The sequence below is a fragment of the Paralichthys olivaceus genome, chromosome 5 (assembly GCF_024713975.1).
Source record: "Paralichthys olivaceus isolate ysfri-2021 chromosome 5, ASM2471397v2, whole genome shotgun sequence".
NCBI classification, from domain to species: Eukaryota; Metazoa; Chordata; class Actinopteri; order Pleuronectiformes; family Paralichthyidae; genus Paralichthys; species Paralichthys olivaceus.
In genome coordinates this window covers 4,019,494-4,034,036 of record NC_091097.1, presented here as the reverse complement: position 1 = coordinate 4,034,036, position 14,543 = coordinate 4,019,494, and the positions used below count along the sequence as shown (strand labels likewise).

The window sequence follows — 14,543 nt, the reverse complement described above, 5'->3', positions numbered from 1 at the left end:
ACTGTTTATATGTTCTGTGAGGGATTGAAAACCTGTATCATGTTGTCACTGGGATGAAGCTCAGGTATCATATCATTACTAGATTTCAGTTGTGCTAACAAATTGCGACCAGCTGGTCGGAGTCTGTCATGATGCATCTCCCCTTTCAGCGTGTGCTGGGACCTGAGCCTATCTCATCCATCTAGGATTCACCGCGCCACTTTCCCATAGCGTGGGGAGAGTGAGAAGAGAGAAAACTCATTTCCTTATTAACAATCGATGCCAACACGTGCCTCACCTGCACACTGTCCGTTTCATGCTGGGAAAGGTCATCAGCAAAGATCTTTTTTTTCTTTAACAGGCTGGAGAGTGGAGTGAATGAGTGACGAGAGGCTGAATGGACAGGAGCACACTGCAGCTTTGACAGACTGAACCGCATGACGACATGCACGAGTGCGTTCACACGTGTGGGTGTGAACACAAGCTGAGTGGACCTGTGGGTCTGTCTAGTGTGTGCGCGCGCCGAGTGCTCCACCTAGCGTCGCCGTGCAGAAGGACAGAAAGTGTCGGCTCAGATGATGTTGTCACAGCTTTGACCTTTCACTGTTCCTTCATTCCTTCAAACTGTTGAGTCACCTTAAGAAGAGCTGGACGGCGTAATGCAAGCAGACAAAGCCAGAGCAATGTGCTGATATAGAAGAGGAAGGTGAAGCCAATATGTTTATCTGTCTCTGGTTCAAGGTGAATTTATTTCAATATGTCCTCGCATGTTAGAAGACGGTTCATTAGATCCCAAGTCATTGTAGTGGAAGCTTTGCTATCATTTGCCACAAGCACAGGCAGTAACACCCCCGACACACAGACATTCACACATACACACACAGTGGGAAGATTAAAAGCCTTGATGGGGTCTGAAACAAGTAATTACAACCAAAGGCAATTAATCCATATACAATTACATCCAATTAAACAGCCAGCAGCCTTCCTCTGTGAACGGACATAAAAAAAATTAAGAAAACCTTTTTGGATTCATCCCACACAACCTTCACGACTCCTCCATAAATGTTACACATGGCTAACGACGGCGGTGTCTGCAGTTAATTGAAAAACGCCATGAGAGGAGAAGCTCGAGGCCAGAGGGATATTACCTTTGTTGAAGAACATGGACGCCATTTGGCCCATCTCCACCCGCTCCACGATGTCGAAATGATCGACGTGACCTCCTGACCTCTCTGTGAAAACACATCCGCAGTAAATTACCAGTCGCAGTGAAGCCACTTAAGTGTCAAGAAATTATTTTAAAATATATACAAACATATATATCACAACACAAGTGTGAATAATCATCCGATAGATTAAGTGTTTCAGCATTTCAGTAATTACTGCTGAAAAACGGTGAGATTAGATGGCACCAGCAGTTCGTTTTAGAGGAATATTTTTTTAAATGGATTAGTCAGCAGAAAAAATATAAAATTCACTGTCAACCATTGAGTAATCAATCCCAGAACTAAAATGTGTGAATTTATTGCTTTTATTCTTCTAAAACCTATACTTAAATTCATATTTTGGGGGTTTTGGTCGAGCAAAGACAAATGTGGAGATTTCAGTTTTATTTTCTCATGTTTTACTTTTATAGAAGAATAGAGAAAAATAATGAGCAGTTTCATTTATGCATGAAATATTTGTTAGTTGTGTTCTGTTTATTTATCCATATGATATTTGAACAGCAATAACATATGTTCTGATGATCAACATTCAATCTGATGAGTCTTTTACGAATATTTTGTTATAAATTATGAAAACTCTTATTGTACAGAATAAACAAGGCAGAATATATTTAATGTATTTATGTTTACATTTTATATACAAATATTTTTATTGTCTTTATTCAAGTTCTCTTTGCTTGTATTTGTGTTGTTGAAGTTTATGTAAGTTTATGAAGTCTATTCTTTTTCATAATGGTTTGATATTGGTTGGGCTCTAATCTTAAACATTTCAAAACATCTCATAAAATGTTTTAATGAAAACGTTTTACACACACTAACTAAAAGCGCTGAGTAATTCACTGTCTCTGCATCACTTCATCACACTTCAACCTCAGCAGTGATGGATCAGAAAACTGTTTCCTGAAAATGCTGGTGTTTCGTCTGGTGGACTCATTATTTCAGTTTTGTGTTTGTTTGTCAACGCTAGCACTAATGTATCGACTGTAAACACTGATACTCACGAACAGACAAGATGGGCTTTGTCTCCGGCTCTGATCGACCTCGACCCACAACATCATCGTCCGAATACTCAGAGGTGGAGTCGCTGTCGTCGATCTGAGGGGGAGAACGATGATAATGATGCTGATTATGATGCGAGTGTGTGGAGCTCTATTTTACCTCTTTTCCTAATTTCTCAATATAAACCGCAGTGAGTTTACAACCTTTGAACACAGTGTGTATTTGCTATGTATGTGACACAGGGGAAGGCGACATCTGGAAATCACAAGCAACAGCTGGAAAGCACTCTGGAGAATGGAGGACCTCGCAGTTCGCATCACGTGCTCACACATCGCTTATCATTTGTCTCCAGAATAATATCACTGACCGTCAGTGAACGCTGTGATCAGCTGAGTGAATACAAGATACTTTGGCTGAGACACGAGGAGCGATGGCGGCAGCTAACGGCTCTGTGACAAAGCGGCATGGAACAGAGGCAGCCTGACAAACCGCCACATTAATGTGTGAAGCTATGGATGAGAATCAGACGAGCATCTACCGAGAGACAAAGTCAGACCTACCGTCTGGAAGAAGAATTTCAACACCAGGCGTTAGAAATGGTTTTTATTATTTAGCATTTATCTTCATTCTTATATATATTACTTGACCTTATTAAGTGTAATGGTTTCCATCCTGTTCCAAACTTGTAAAGCACTTTGTAAAGTTGTTTTAAAAGGTGCCATACATATAAGTTATTATTATTATTATTACTATCAAAAATATCATAAATAGAATGTGTATTTACATGGGACCAAATGGGGCACTTCAACACAGCAAACTGTTTAAATAACAGTTAATTCAAGGAAATGTATTAGGAGATAAATACCCTCAAAATAGAGCACTTTTTTTTTAGGTAATTCCAATTATTATTATTATTATTATTATTTTGAAGAGAACTTTTCTCGGCCCATGTTGGAGTGTTATGAAAGTATATAGTTGCACTTTGCTTATACCTCCAGTAGAGGACAGTGTCTACAGCCAGTGCTGAGCATAAAAAACCTCATTCAGCTGCAGATTAAAAACATAGTCACGGTCGGGGGCTCCTGTAAAGATCTTTTCCCATCAGATGACCTGAGTTCAATACTGTTCTTCCAGGTTCTCTGCCGTTGACGTAATAATAATATTTCTGTTCAGAGGCTTAGCTCGAGCTGAGAGAAATAAAAAGCATTCAGCGGGAAACATTTCCAGTTTTCACCGCCTCTTGTTTTCCATTACGTGGGAGGGTAAATGCTGAGAGGAGTCCAGGAGCCATGAATCAAGGCCGAGTGTTTAGGGCTCAGGCGATTGTCCACAGGCTCGTAACTCCTCAACTGGAAACCCACTGGCATTAAGCAAGATGGCTTCTGCACCGTGGGAGACACAAAGTCTTTTTCTTGTTCAAAGTAAAAATGATTGAAGAATGCTCGGTAATCGAGTTGAGTCCTAGGTGTTCTGTAGACGTGTGGCAGGAGGCACATTTCACTTGTGCTAGAACTGAGCTATAAAACACACTCTGCTAAATAAAATTCTAAAATATATAGTTTATACATTAAAAACTTTTCCTTTTGGGATTTTCAGACATAGAAGGTGAAAGTTATCCACAACTTTGGATCAATACAACAAAGCAAATGACAAAACTGAGCCTGTACGATATCGCCCTCTATTGTTGAGAAGTAATGCGCACAGACTCACTGGCATTTACCTGTGTAATAATTTTTCTGTACCATTTTAATATCTTATATGTGCATATGTTCTGTTTGTATATTACTTTTTATTTATACTTTATTATATTTTCTCATTTTTCCATTCTGTTCACCTATTTATCACTTTTACTTCTGGAACAAGGCAATTTTTTCCCATAGTGGGACTAATAAAGGATTATTTTATTTGATCTTATCGATTGCAGACCTGCCATTTACCACATGCTTCAGGCATAAATCCAGCTTTAGCTGAAGTCAACAGTTCACTGACGACTATAAGTGAAGTTGAATCTGTGATCAGCTGCTTTAGCATGCAGGGTTTAAACACCATGCAACATTTATTGAACAACAGCGCCCTCTGCAGTCACACTTGGTGATGGCGTGATTTTAAATAGGTCTATATATACAGTCTGACTGCATGGTCCCACTAACTGAACTGAATAACAACTGAACAATGAATATTACCCACAATCCCCGGCTTCCTGAACCAGACTAGCTGCTATTGTAACAAACACCAAACTGTTGAGGATTCTTCACATATTAAAAGTTTCCTTGCAGAATATTGGAGATAAACACTGGTTTTAAATAACTTTTAAGTCTTTTTAAACTCATTCACAGTGTTACTCCTGAACTTGGTGGACCTGATTCCGATAAATGAAGGTGTGATCATCAGTCGATTACACACTTCTCACAGGATATCGTACCCACTCACAAAAGTTGCAAAGAGCAAGAACAGACGTTCGGGTGGGGAGTGGGAATGAAAGGGGAAACATTCTGACAGAGAGAAATGTTTACTTTTACATTTATTTCAATTCAATATGTGATTTGTATGAGATGTCCTCACAGAAATGAAAGAACCATCCAACCACCATCCAATTAAAAAGATTTTATATACACACTATGGATTAACATCTCACCTCCTCCTGCTCTCTCCTTTTCCAGCGCAGCTGAGCGTTGGCCGCCGCCATCGCCTCGATCACGAAGGTGGTGGTCATGTAGCTGGTGAGGGGAGAGAGGGATGACCACAGGACAAAAAGAGACCGCAGGTTAGCTTATAAGGACGGATGGACAAATACAGTTAATACAGGTTGTCAGACATCAAAACTGTTCCATTATCAGAACAAATTTATGTTGGGAACTGAGTTGATTCATTTATTTTTTACAAGAGATTTATCAATTACAGTTTTATGATAAAATGCAACTTGTAAATGTGAAAAAAGGCAAGACTATTGAATGGAAACAGAAACACCAACAACAAACAAACAAACTCCTGACTGAAATATGAGGCTCTTAAGCTTCTGTGTTCACCAGCTGGTGTCAAACTGGGTCTGAACCAAGTGTCAACCCAGCCTGACGTCACCCATTGGTCTGTGAGTTGAGGGTTGAAGCCTAGAAATTGGTGTCCAACATCATCGTGGGTTTTTGAAAACAGAAGTGCACATATTTGGAGGCACGGGGGTGGAGCCTGACTGAGAGCTTAAGGACACTGCACCCCCACCTACACCTGGGACCTGCATCCATTGGATGGTACTAGCTGTCAATCACGTGGTATCCAAGCTCCAATGCATACAGGGCTTTATTGTCTACTTGACTCGAAATGGGACCATAATTTACCAAATGAACATCATGCTGTATTGAAGATATCTCTAAGATATCTATATATAATATAGATAACTAGAGATTGAGACAATAAACTCTTTGGAAAATGTTTACTGTTGTTATAAATCAAGTGAGAAGTAAAGTCATTTTCTCATTGACTGTGAAGTCGCCCTCTGCTGGTGGCACAAGAGAATACAAGTGGCATTGGTTTCACTTTCTGAACCCGGAGCATACATGCATTTTATATACAGTCTGCTCTATATACAAACTAAAAAATATTTCAGACTTTGGTCTGAGGAGGTGGGTGGGGCGTCCTCTGTGTTGCATGAAAACTGAGTTTAGGGTTGAACAGGACTCACCTCATGAATCCTAAAAATGAGATGAGTGCTATGCTGACCACCCAACCGGCTGTGGCGAAGGCTTTGGGCATCGTCAGAGCTCCGGTGCCCACGATCAGGTTGAACATATACACCAGCCCGATCTGAGGGGGGGATGGAAGGTGAAGTCTCGTAAAAATCTGACACAAAGACCACTATTTCCCTTTCTACTGCATCTCGTGTCCTAGAATTTCAAATTCCACCCACAACAAAGTTTTGCTTTTGACGCCTCACTGACTGAAATGATACCAAAACAGAATCTGATTGAATATTGTTATATTAATATCTAATGTTATTTTGTTAAAGACCAAAATCTCAAGAATAAAAGTATCCAGTGTTTCTCATCATCCTTGTTGATGAAGACAGTCATTGTGAAGGATGGCTCTTCTTACCCTGCTCAAGTAGCTGAGTCCTTTAAAGATTTAAAGCTTCCTCTGGAAAACTAGAAGTACATATAGTCTACATACAATAGACTCAACTTATATAAGTGACAAATGGTTTGATCAGAATAGAATCCAAAAAGTGAATCTGTGAGTGTCAGTGAACAGTTGTGCCAAATATAAAAATGATTCTCTCTCGGCTTTCTACAGATAACACGTTAACGAGGTCACAGTGACCTTGACCTTTGACCACCAAAATCAAATCAGTTCCTCTTTGAGTCCAAATGAACATTTGTACCAAATTTGACGAATTTCCCTTAAGGAGGTCTTGCGAATTCGTGTTCATAAGAATGGGACAGATGGAACGACAACTTGAAAACTTAATGGGTCCGGCCACAAGCAGCCGTCAACGGAGAGATATAAAAAGTGTTTGACCAGCAGAGCATAACGTTTGTGGCAAAGTCAAGCTGACGTGAGCAAAGACAGGGACTGATGTCCAAAGGGAGTCGAGACCATAAAGAGGCCTTGCGTGTACAAAAAAAAAAGAAGTTGTGTGAGCAATTTAGTTTCCTCTTTATTTTCCACAGCACTTAAATTCCCACTAACTGCAAAAAGAGGCATTAGACCTAAGATTGTTCTTCATGCAATCTTTTCCTCTTGTCTTTTCACCAGCACATCAATCTGACTTAAGCTTCTCTTCATTGGTTTCTAGTAAATTTGAGGAATGATTTTAAGATTTTATTTTTCACATTTAAGCTTCCGTTCTGCTTTCTAAGGACTTGAGGTCAGAAAATTTCGCTGAAACTTACTTTATTAATTATTATTATTATTGTTATATTGATGTTTTATTTCTATATTTCTGGTTCTGATCATACTATTTTACTGATATTAGAAGGTTTTATTATATTTTGTGTTTATTCTTTTCTCATCTTTAACATTTTTGTCTCCACAAAGAAGGTTATGTTTTCACACCTGTCCATCAAATACTATTGAACTGATCACCATGAAACTTAGTGGGAAAAGTTGTCATTGATTTCAAAGGGTGTAAGTCATTAAATCTTGAAGAAAAAAAAATCTGATATATTTAGCTGACTGATATTTATGAGTGTGTAAAATTTGGTGCCGGTCAAATAAAAATTTATAGATCTCATGAATTAATGTGGTTTGATAAGGGGCCAGTTAAGCTTTGATGGAGGTATATGCTCCAAGTTTACTCGTGTATTTCAGATCTAATCTTAAGTGATCATCTCTGAATTTCTTTAAATTATTTCCTTTTGTTTGCTTTCAATTCTTATTTTTTCCTTGTAGAGCAGCTATGAATAAAATATGAATTATCTTACATTAATTACTTACTCTTTCCAGTTCTGTCCTAGATTTAATGGTCATTGGTCTGTATTAATGAGCAGTCAATGTATTAATCTGCTCAAGATAATCATGTAGTATAGTACAATCCACTGCTCTGTAAAACTTAAAGCAAGTCCGAAGAGGAGAATACTAAAAATACATGAAAACTTAAGATCATGAGCGGCTGCAGTGTTTAAAATTTGATTTGGAAATAATATGGACATAACCTCACTATGCTCTCATACAATTAATGATCAGTTTTCATTGGATTTTGGGGGTATATGACCTGTAGACAAAATAATGACAACTCTTGTTCTGTACTGCCATAAAAAATTGTGCTTTTTAAAAAATAAAACAAGCACAGAGGAGAATACTACAACTTCATAGCTTTCATATGTCGTGTTCAAACCTTGATTTGTGGTTCAGTCCAATACATCGTCAAAGCTCCAACCTACTAATGACTTTATCGACAAAACACATTCTTTTGGTGTTATTATCTTATTTTGCAGGTTTGTTTCAATGTGTATCTGACCCCTGACATTTGTGCAATCAGAAAGAATTTAGGAATCAATCACATGATTCCGCAAGACACTCACAAAGGCAGAGTAGGGTTCCCCCGTCTCTGTAATTCCACCCGCCATGATTGATCACACAGGTCTTCACCTGAAGAAAGAAAAAACACAGTCAGGTAACTGAAGCCTGCCATATTGACTTTATTTAAAACTGATTGACTTTATCGACATTAGGGATGAGACTGTTACTGGTTTCACATTGTACTGTGGTAAAATTCAGTTAGTTAGATGGTTTCAATGTTATATTTCCATGATAACAGTGGTTATTTAGTTGGTACAATAACAGCATAAACTGCTAGTGCTCATTTAATGTCACCAAATTGAGTGCTTCAAACAAACTGATATTTTGTCATGACTCTCAGAGATTCGACGTAACATAACTCCTCCACTGAGGCTCGACTCCAATTGTTTATTGTTGTTTTTATTAATGTCATCAACACGTGATATGGGATTATTTCTACATATGGTTGAATTATTCCTACCTGCACATTCTCTGTTCATAATGGTTGTGTTGTTTTTATATGCACGTATGATTTACTTGAAGGTTTCATTTACACCTGCATCAGGGGAAGTTTTCAATGGAAAACAAAACGCTTCTTGAACAACTTAAAGCCTGAGTGTTGCACATTGATATGGCATTGTTGCCAAATAATTTATATTAATAACTCACATACTTAACACACATTTAAATCAAAAATTGTGTTGTTACTTCAGTTTGTGTATTAGTACTTTTTGAACATTTTCAGCACATTTGAACAATGATATCCATGACATAACATCACCTTCATCGTAAAAAGTGACATCTTAAGTAAAGTAATGTAGAAACAGTCTGTACATGACACGTAGTGGAAAAATAAGACACAAAAGACAAGAATTTGTTGCATGTTGCAGGAACTCCGATCACGAGTCATCAAATTTAATGTTTATGTTAACGTTGACCAAAAAACACACGAGATAAACATTTGATTCGACACATTTCATACATTTTAAGAGCTATTTGTCAATTCGGCATACATATGGCTCATTAATAATTCACCATATGGCGCATATTTCAATAAGGAAATGGGTTGATTGTTGGCTTGTTTAAATATCTACACACCAGCAGTTTGAATGGGACAGAGTGAGGAAGAAAAGCTTATTTTATTTATATCATATAAAGTGTTTTAGTGGAACTAACTAGTGCAAACTTGTTTGAAACTAGTGTTTACTTGTTCAAAGTTATGTGGCTACAGATCTGGGGTCTGTTTGCTGACGGCGCAGGTTTTGGTGAAGCTGTGTCACCCACTGTAAACATGTTATTGTGATTTAATAATAAATACAAAGACATGTGTGGATCTTATCGGGGTTATTTTGAGGTTAGCCACAGTGTGCGTTCGCTGAAAACAGACAGAGACTACTTTACCTCACTGCTTCCAAGTCCAGTGTGTCTTTTTTTAATTTAGCTGCTAATCTAGCCGGGTTGCTCCAATGTTGCGAGGCGGGGATGAGCTCCTCACTCGCCGGGTAAATAACCGCAGAGTCTCGGAGCTAACATGGGCCGCTCCGGTGTGAGGAAGCCAGAGGTAAACAGTGTCTGTGTCGGCTAGCGAGGCTCCGACATTGTGCTAACAGACAGTAAACTCAGCAGGTCAGCTGACCTGAACCTGCAGCAACACGCTCACACTTCCTGCTGACACACACTTGCACTTCCGAGACGTCATTTCAAAGTAAAAGCTTTTCTCTTGCTCTTAATCGAAAGCTTTTATTATAAAGCCTCCAAACTATTTTTTTCCCATTACGCAATTGATGCATGTTTTTTTTTTAATAATCACCGTCACTATTCAGTTATCACAACAATGAAAACAGCGTGTTACCCCATGATTTCCATTATAACACTTTTATTTTGAAGTCCGCCCCTAGGCGCTACTGCCGTTGTCAAAACCTATTTCTCAGGATGTCCTGTCACGTGACCAAAGCATATGACAGGCGCACATCTGTCTGCAGCAGTTTCACTTATTCTGTTTGTCAGTGTCTGACAATCATCAGTTTGCTCGTTACATGAGTAGTTAATGGACGTCTGGAGAGATAATGATCATTTATATTTGGATTTTGGGCTCAACAGATTTGTGCCTCAGGGTCTCCACAGCTGTAAAAACCTTTGACTTTGAGCTTTTTAGGGGGAAAAATGATTTTCAACATTTTATTATGTTTATGTTGAGATATTAGTGAGCTGGTTTTGCAGTAAATTATAGACTTCATATGGAGGCGATTACGCTCACCTACTCTTTACCATCTGCTAAATATCTTTCAAGCCACACCGCATTTATGTGGGCCAAATATATCACAACAGCGAGAGTATAAAAGACAAAGTACAGATAGTCTATGATTTTAGCCAGTCTTGAGAAGCGTCCAGGCTTCCTGTCGTCTTTGATGTGTCGTCCGGTTTCCTGTCGAGCCAACTTCACTTCCTCCAGGATGAGCATCAGCAGCTCACACTCACTGGGCTTCATCACTGGACTCACCTGATCTCGCTCTGCAGAAGGGTCTGAGTGGCAAACATAATTCAACAGAATAAGTAAGCAAATTAAAAAAAATAAAATAAAAATGATATACAGTCTAAAATGTATAGATAAATAAATTTAATTCAATGTATAAAAATGGATAATAATAGCACATAAAACACAAAACATACCTATGTGAGAGTTGCCTTCCACCTGAATTTCCACTTCCTGGGTATTAACATCGTTTTGGGCGTTTTTTCCACAGTAACCATCGAGCGCTAACAGGAAGTCAACTAGCATGGTCTCCAGGATGCTCAGCCCCACCAGAGTGAAAACCGACACACAGTAGCTGGCTGGGACAAACACGCACATGGTCAGTGTGCTATAGGGTGAATTCAGGTAGTGTTTTTGCTGTTTTGATTTTTTCCGATTACAGTGACATCACCTCCATGAAGTCATGTGATTTGATTTATGATTTTCATGCTAATTTATAGTAACAGTTCTTGTTGACTAGTTTTTTTTTGAGCAGGAAATAAGCAGGCTGAAGTTTAGATGTCCCACATTACCCAGATTACCCAAATTCACCCTGCAGATGGATGGATCTCTGATGTGTGTGTGTGTGTTTTGTGTGGGACAGTTTGACTTTGTGAGGACATTTTGGCTGATCCTTGCAAATTCAAAGGGCTGTTTGAAAGTTAAGACTTGGTTTTAGGGTTAGAATTAGGCTTAGGTTAGGGTTAGGGAATTAGTTTTGATGGTGAAGGTTAGGGTAAGGGACTAGGAAATGCATTACGTCAATGAGTGTCATCACAAGTTTAAAGAGCCTTGCATGTGTGTGTGTGTGTGTGTGTGTGTCTGTGTGTGTGTGTGACAACTGACCAATCAACGGCAGCGTGTCTTCTGTGGATGGCAGCATATCCTGAAGAATGAGCAGGAGGACGGAGATTGACAGGAGCACAGTCACTTTGAAGCTAAGTTTTTCACCCCTAATGAAGAAAGACGCCAGATCCAGGATCAGGAAGTAAAACAGAGGGATGATTAAATTTATCACATAAAGCATCGGCTTCCTCATGATGACGATCTGAAAATAAAAAATACAAATTTTAATGAATTTGTCTAGAAATCAACACAGTTGGACGATATGGAAATAATTATGTTATGAAATATCCTTACCGTGTATAGGAGCTTGCTCTCAGGTTCATAATTTTTCTCAAAAGAATAATAATTAATTGAAATGTTTAAAAGTTGCCATTCTCCCTTTGTGATCATTAACTTCTCAGAAACTAAAGAAAGAATTTTGTCACTGTTGATTGTTCCCAGAGTCATAGATTTCTCTGTGTAAAAAAACAAAAGAAATTGCATTAAATACATTCTAGAAGCTTAAAAAAACAACCAGTTGATGTGGTTTTAATTTACCCTTGTAGCTAAGGGATGAAAATGTGATGTTACAAAGTTGTGTGTCAAAGGGGAAGAGGAAAAGATTGAACTGACAGATGGTTGTCAGCCGCTGGCGTCCGTTTGCAGTCACCCACCCACCAGGGCTCAGAGTGACCAGAGGACTGTTCTTGACGCTCCCAGTGTCAGAGGCGCTGAACAGAGGGAGAGGAAACAGAATATATTAGAAGATTCTTTTAAATCTAATATGGCTCTCACTAGGATTATAATCCCAAATGGATTATAATCTCAGTGTTTTCTCTCTTGACCATTTATTTTACTTGTGAAAGTTTTGTTCTAAAATAAGAATATAATTACAGGAAAAACAAGATGTTTTACAGGTTGCTCTGAATATTTTAGTTGTGTTCATTTTTAATGAAAGCTCCATTTAAAACCAAGTGAATATTTATCAGTTATTCATTTAACATTGAAAACTTCCTTTACGCTGGATTTATCTATTTATCTATCTAGAATTTATATTATATCCTCTTTATATACATATAGGCATATTTAGTATTTTGTCTGTGTAATAAATGTCTTAATGCTGCACCAGCATTACATTTATCAATAAGTAGACAATACAATAATAAGAAAAATAAAAACTCTTTGGAAGACGACACTGTTAACCCTGGATATAAAATCAAAGAAGTTGTGTTTTATCTTTTCAATTTGTGATAAGGAAGGAAAGAATAAAACAAAGAGAGAGAGAGAGAGAGAGAGAAATTAGATTGATAGTTACTCCTCTTCAATGGCCACATCTGGGACCCAGATCATTTTCCTGGGAACCGTCAACATATTAATTCCACAGAAGTTTGAAGAATTCCATGTCAGGAATTCATTCCTCCATTTCTGAAAGGAGACAAGAAAAGGCTCAGGTTGGATGAGACTCAAAGAGCTGTGACAGTGAACCATGCTCCTGAAGTTAATGTATGTAGTGACATTACAATTATCCACCTTTCATGTGAACGTTCAGATTCTTACCATTTGTGTCTGGATGTGAGTGGTGACAGTTTGAGACTTCTCATCCTGCAGACAATCAGCAGCACCAAGGTGAGCACTCATGTGTATAAACAACAAAAACAGCCACTCCTCCAAAACACACCAACATGTCAATCATCTGCGACGAATGAAACGACTGGATGGGTTACAGCATGTTTCGTAACTTGCCAAAGAACTTGTGTTTTTGTGTGTCGTTGGTGCCGAACCGGATCAGGCTGAAAACCCAACATTTTCCCAGAGAATAATTAATGGATCTTGATGAAAAACCAGTTGAGTCGGGGAAATGTGGTGCAAAAATCCAGATGCAGTTAAATTAAATGTGGTTTAATTCAGGGACTGTCGGGCCTTGACTGAGGTATACGCTCTGTGAGGTCAATTCTAGTTCTTTTTATTTTTTAAATTATTCAATGCTATAAGGATGCAAATAGAATACTTTGACATATGAAAGAATTTAACATATTCACAAATGTTGTCTAAATGATGTGATCTTAGAAGCTTGAAGAGGGAAACATCTTTTAGGTTGGGTCGGCCTGATGATGTTACCACATTTCAGTTTTATGAGATTTACAACAGTGTTTCTTTACTTCCTGTTAATATTGTCTGGCTCTGTGATGGATGCATGTGAGCGGAGGGAGGAGTATTTTTTAATCGTTTTTTTATCCATTGCATCATTGTATTTATGAAAAGTGCTGTGCAAATAAAGTCTGACTCATTAATGTTTCACACTATATTTTCAATGTAAAATATAAATCTCAAAGTTATTATAGTTTCTTTGTTACTATACGTACTTGTTCACTATTGTGAATAAAGCTGGCAAATAAATGTAGAGCAGAAAAAAGCACACACAAAAAAAATCTGAAATGTGATTTATAAAGTCAGTTTGGCAGAAAAGACACTCACCACTTCTAGAATACCAAACACCACCATGTCCAGGTAAACAGGGGTTGTTGTAGTCCAGTTTTTCACGGGTCTCATTACTGACAGAGAGTTGTCTGTTTGAATCAGGTTTAAGTGATTCAGGAGGCTCATGTACGAGCAGTCTGGTGTCTCACTGCTGGAGACACCTGCAGCTGAGGAGGCGACAAGGAAAACACAGAATCTGAACCACCACACACTCAAACAGCACAAATAAGATGCAGCAAGATCTGTTATTATAAAATCCATTTACATATGCTTTATTTTACTTAACTCACCAATGACAGCAAGAAAAGCGAGAGTCGTCAGCCCTGACATGACTGTTTGCCCTCAGCCCGACGTGAGCGAATGCTTTTAAACTGCAAAAAACTCACTTACACAAACAGTGGAACAATAGAGGATGTAGGTGCGGATGAAACGTCATTAGGAGTAATTAACTGCATTGTCAACGTGGAAAAAAACAGAACGCAGAAGAAATCAGCTGCACACTTCTATTGTCGACCTGCAGCTGAGGCAAAAAG

At 38.4% G+C, this 14,543-nt stretch overlaps 2 protein-coding genes and 1 long non-coding RNA gene across 3 annotated transcripts in view; 1 reads left to right on the top strand and 2 right to left on the bottom strand.

Moving 5' to 3' along the window:
- Window positions 1-9,878, bottom strand: part of tmem104 (transmembrane protein 104) — a 51,625-nt gene extending 41,747 nt beyond the window's left edge. Inside the window, exons 1-6 of the mRNA XM_020094732.2 lie at window positions 9,597-9,878; window positions 8,219-8,285; window positions 5,881-6,002; window positions 4,840-4,921; window positions 2,207-2,300; window positions 1,128-1,211 (exon numbers count right to left, since the gene is read on the bottom strand). Of these exons, the coding sequence (XP_019950291.1) occupies window positions 1,128-1,211; window positions 2,207-2,300; window positions 4,840-4,921; window positions 5,881-6,002; window positions 8,219-8,263 (427 nt within the window). The 5' untranslated portion in view covers window positions 8,264-8,285; window positions 9,597-9,878. The remainder of the gene's footprint in view (window positions 1-1,127; window positions 1,212-2,206; window positions 2,301-4,839; window positions 4,922-5,880; window positions 6,003-8,218; window positions 8,286-9,596) is intronic.
- A 297-nt stretch (window positions 9,879-10,175) lies between these two features.
- On the top strand, window positions 10,176-12,063 carry LOC138407686 (uncharacterized). Its single transcript, XR_011241014.1, has 3 exons — window positions 10,176-10,748; window positions 10,940-11,073; window positions 11,567-12,063. It is a non-coding gene; the product is annotated as an uncharacterized lncRNA (long non-coding RNA).
- Window positions 10,453-14,478, bottom strand: LOC109633987 (5-hydroxytryptamine receptor 3A-like). Its single transcript, XM_020094202.2, has 9 exons — window positions 14,301-14,478; window positions 14,008-14,177; window positions 13,090-13,134; window positions 12,848-12,957; window positions 12,091-12,263; window positions 11,848-12,008; window positions 11,554-11,755; window positions 10,866-11,027; window positions 10,453-10,718 (listed from the first exon to the last, which is right to left on the bottom strand). The coding sequence occupies exons 1-9, from the start codon at window positions 14,338-14,340 to the stop codon at window positions 10,453-10,455; spliced, it is 1,329 nt and encodes a 442-aa protein (XP_019949761.2). The 5' UTR covers window positions 14,341-14,478.
- Window positions 14,479-14,543: the final 65 nt, after the last annotated feature.

Excerpts from the sequence above, each read along its gene's own strand:
- LOC109633987 (XM_020094202.2), bottom strand. The coding sequence starts at position 14,340 with ATGTCAGGGCTGACGACTCTCGCTTTTCTTGCTGTCATTG. Across the intron at positions 14,178-14,300 it reads CGCTTTTCTTGCTGTCATTG|CTGCAGGTGTCTCCAGCAGT; the intron begins GTGAGTTAAGTA and ends TCGCCTCCTCAG. Across the intron at positions 12,264-12,847 it reads GATGTGGCCATTGAAGAGGA|CGCCTCTGACACTGGGAGCG; the intron begins GTAACTATCAAT and ends CCCTCTGTTCAG.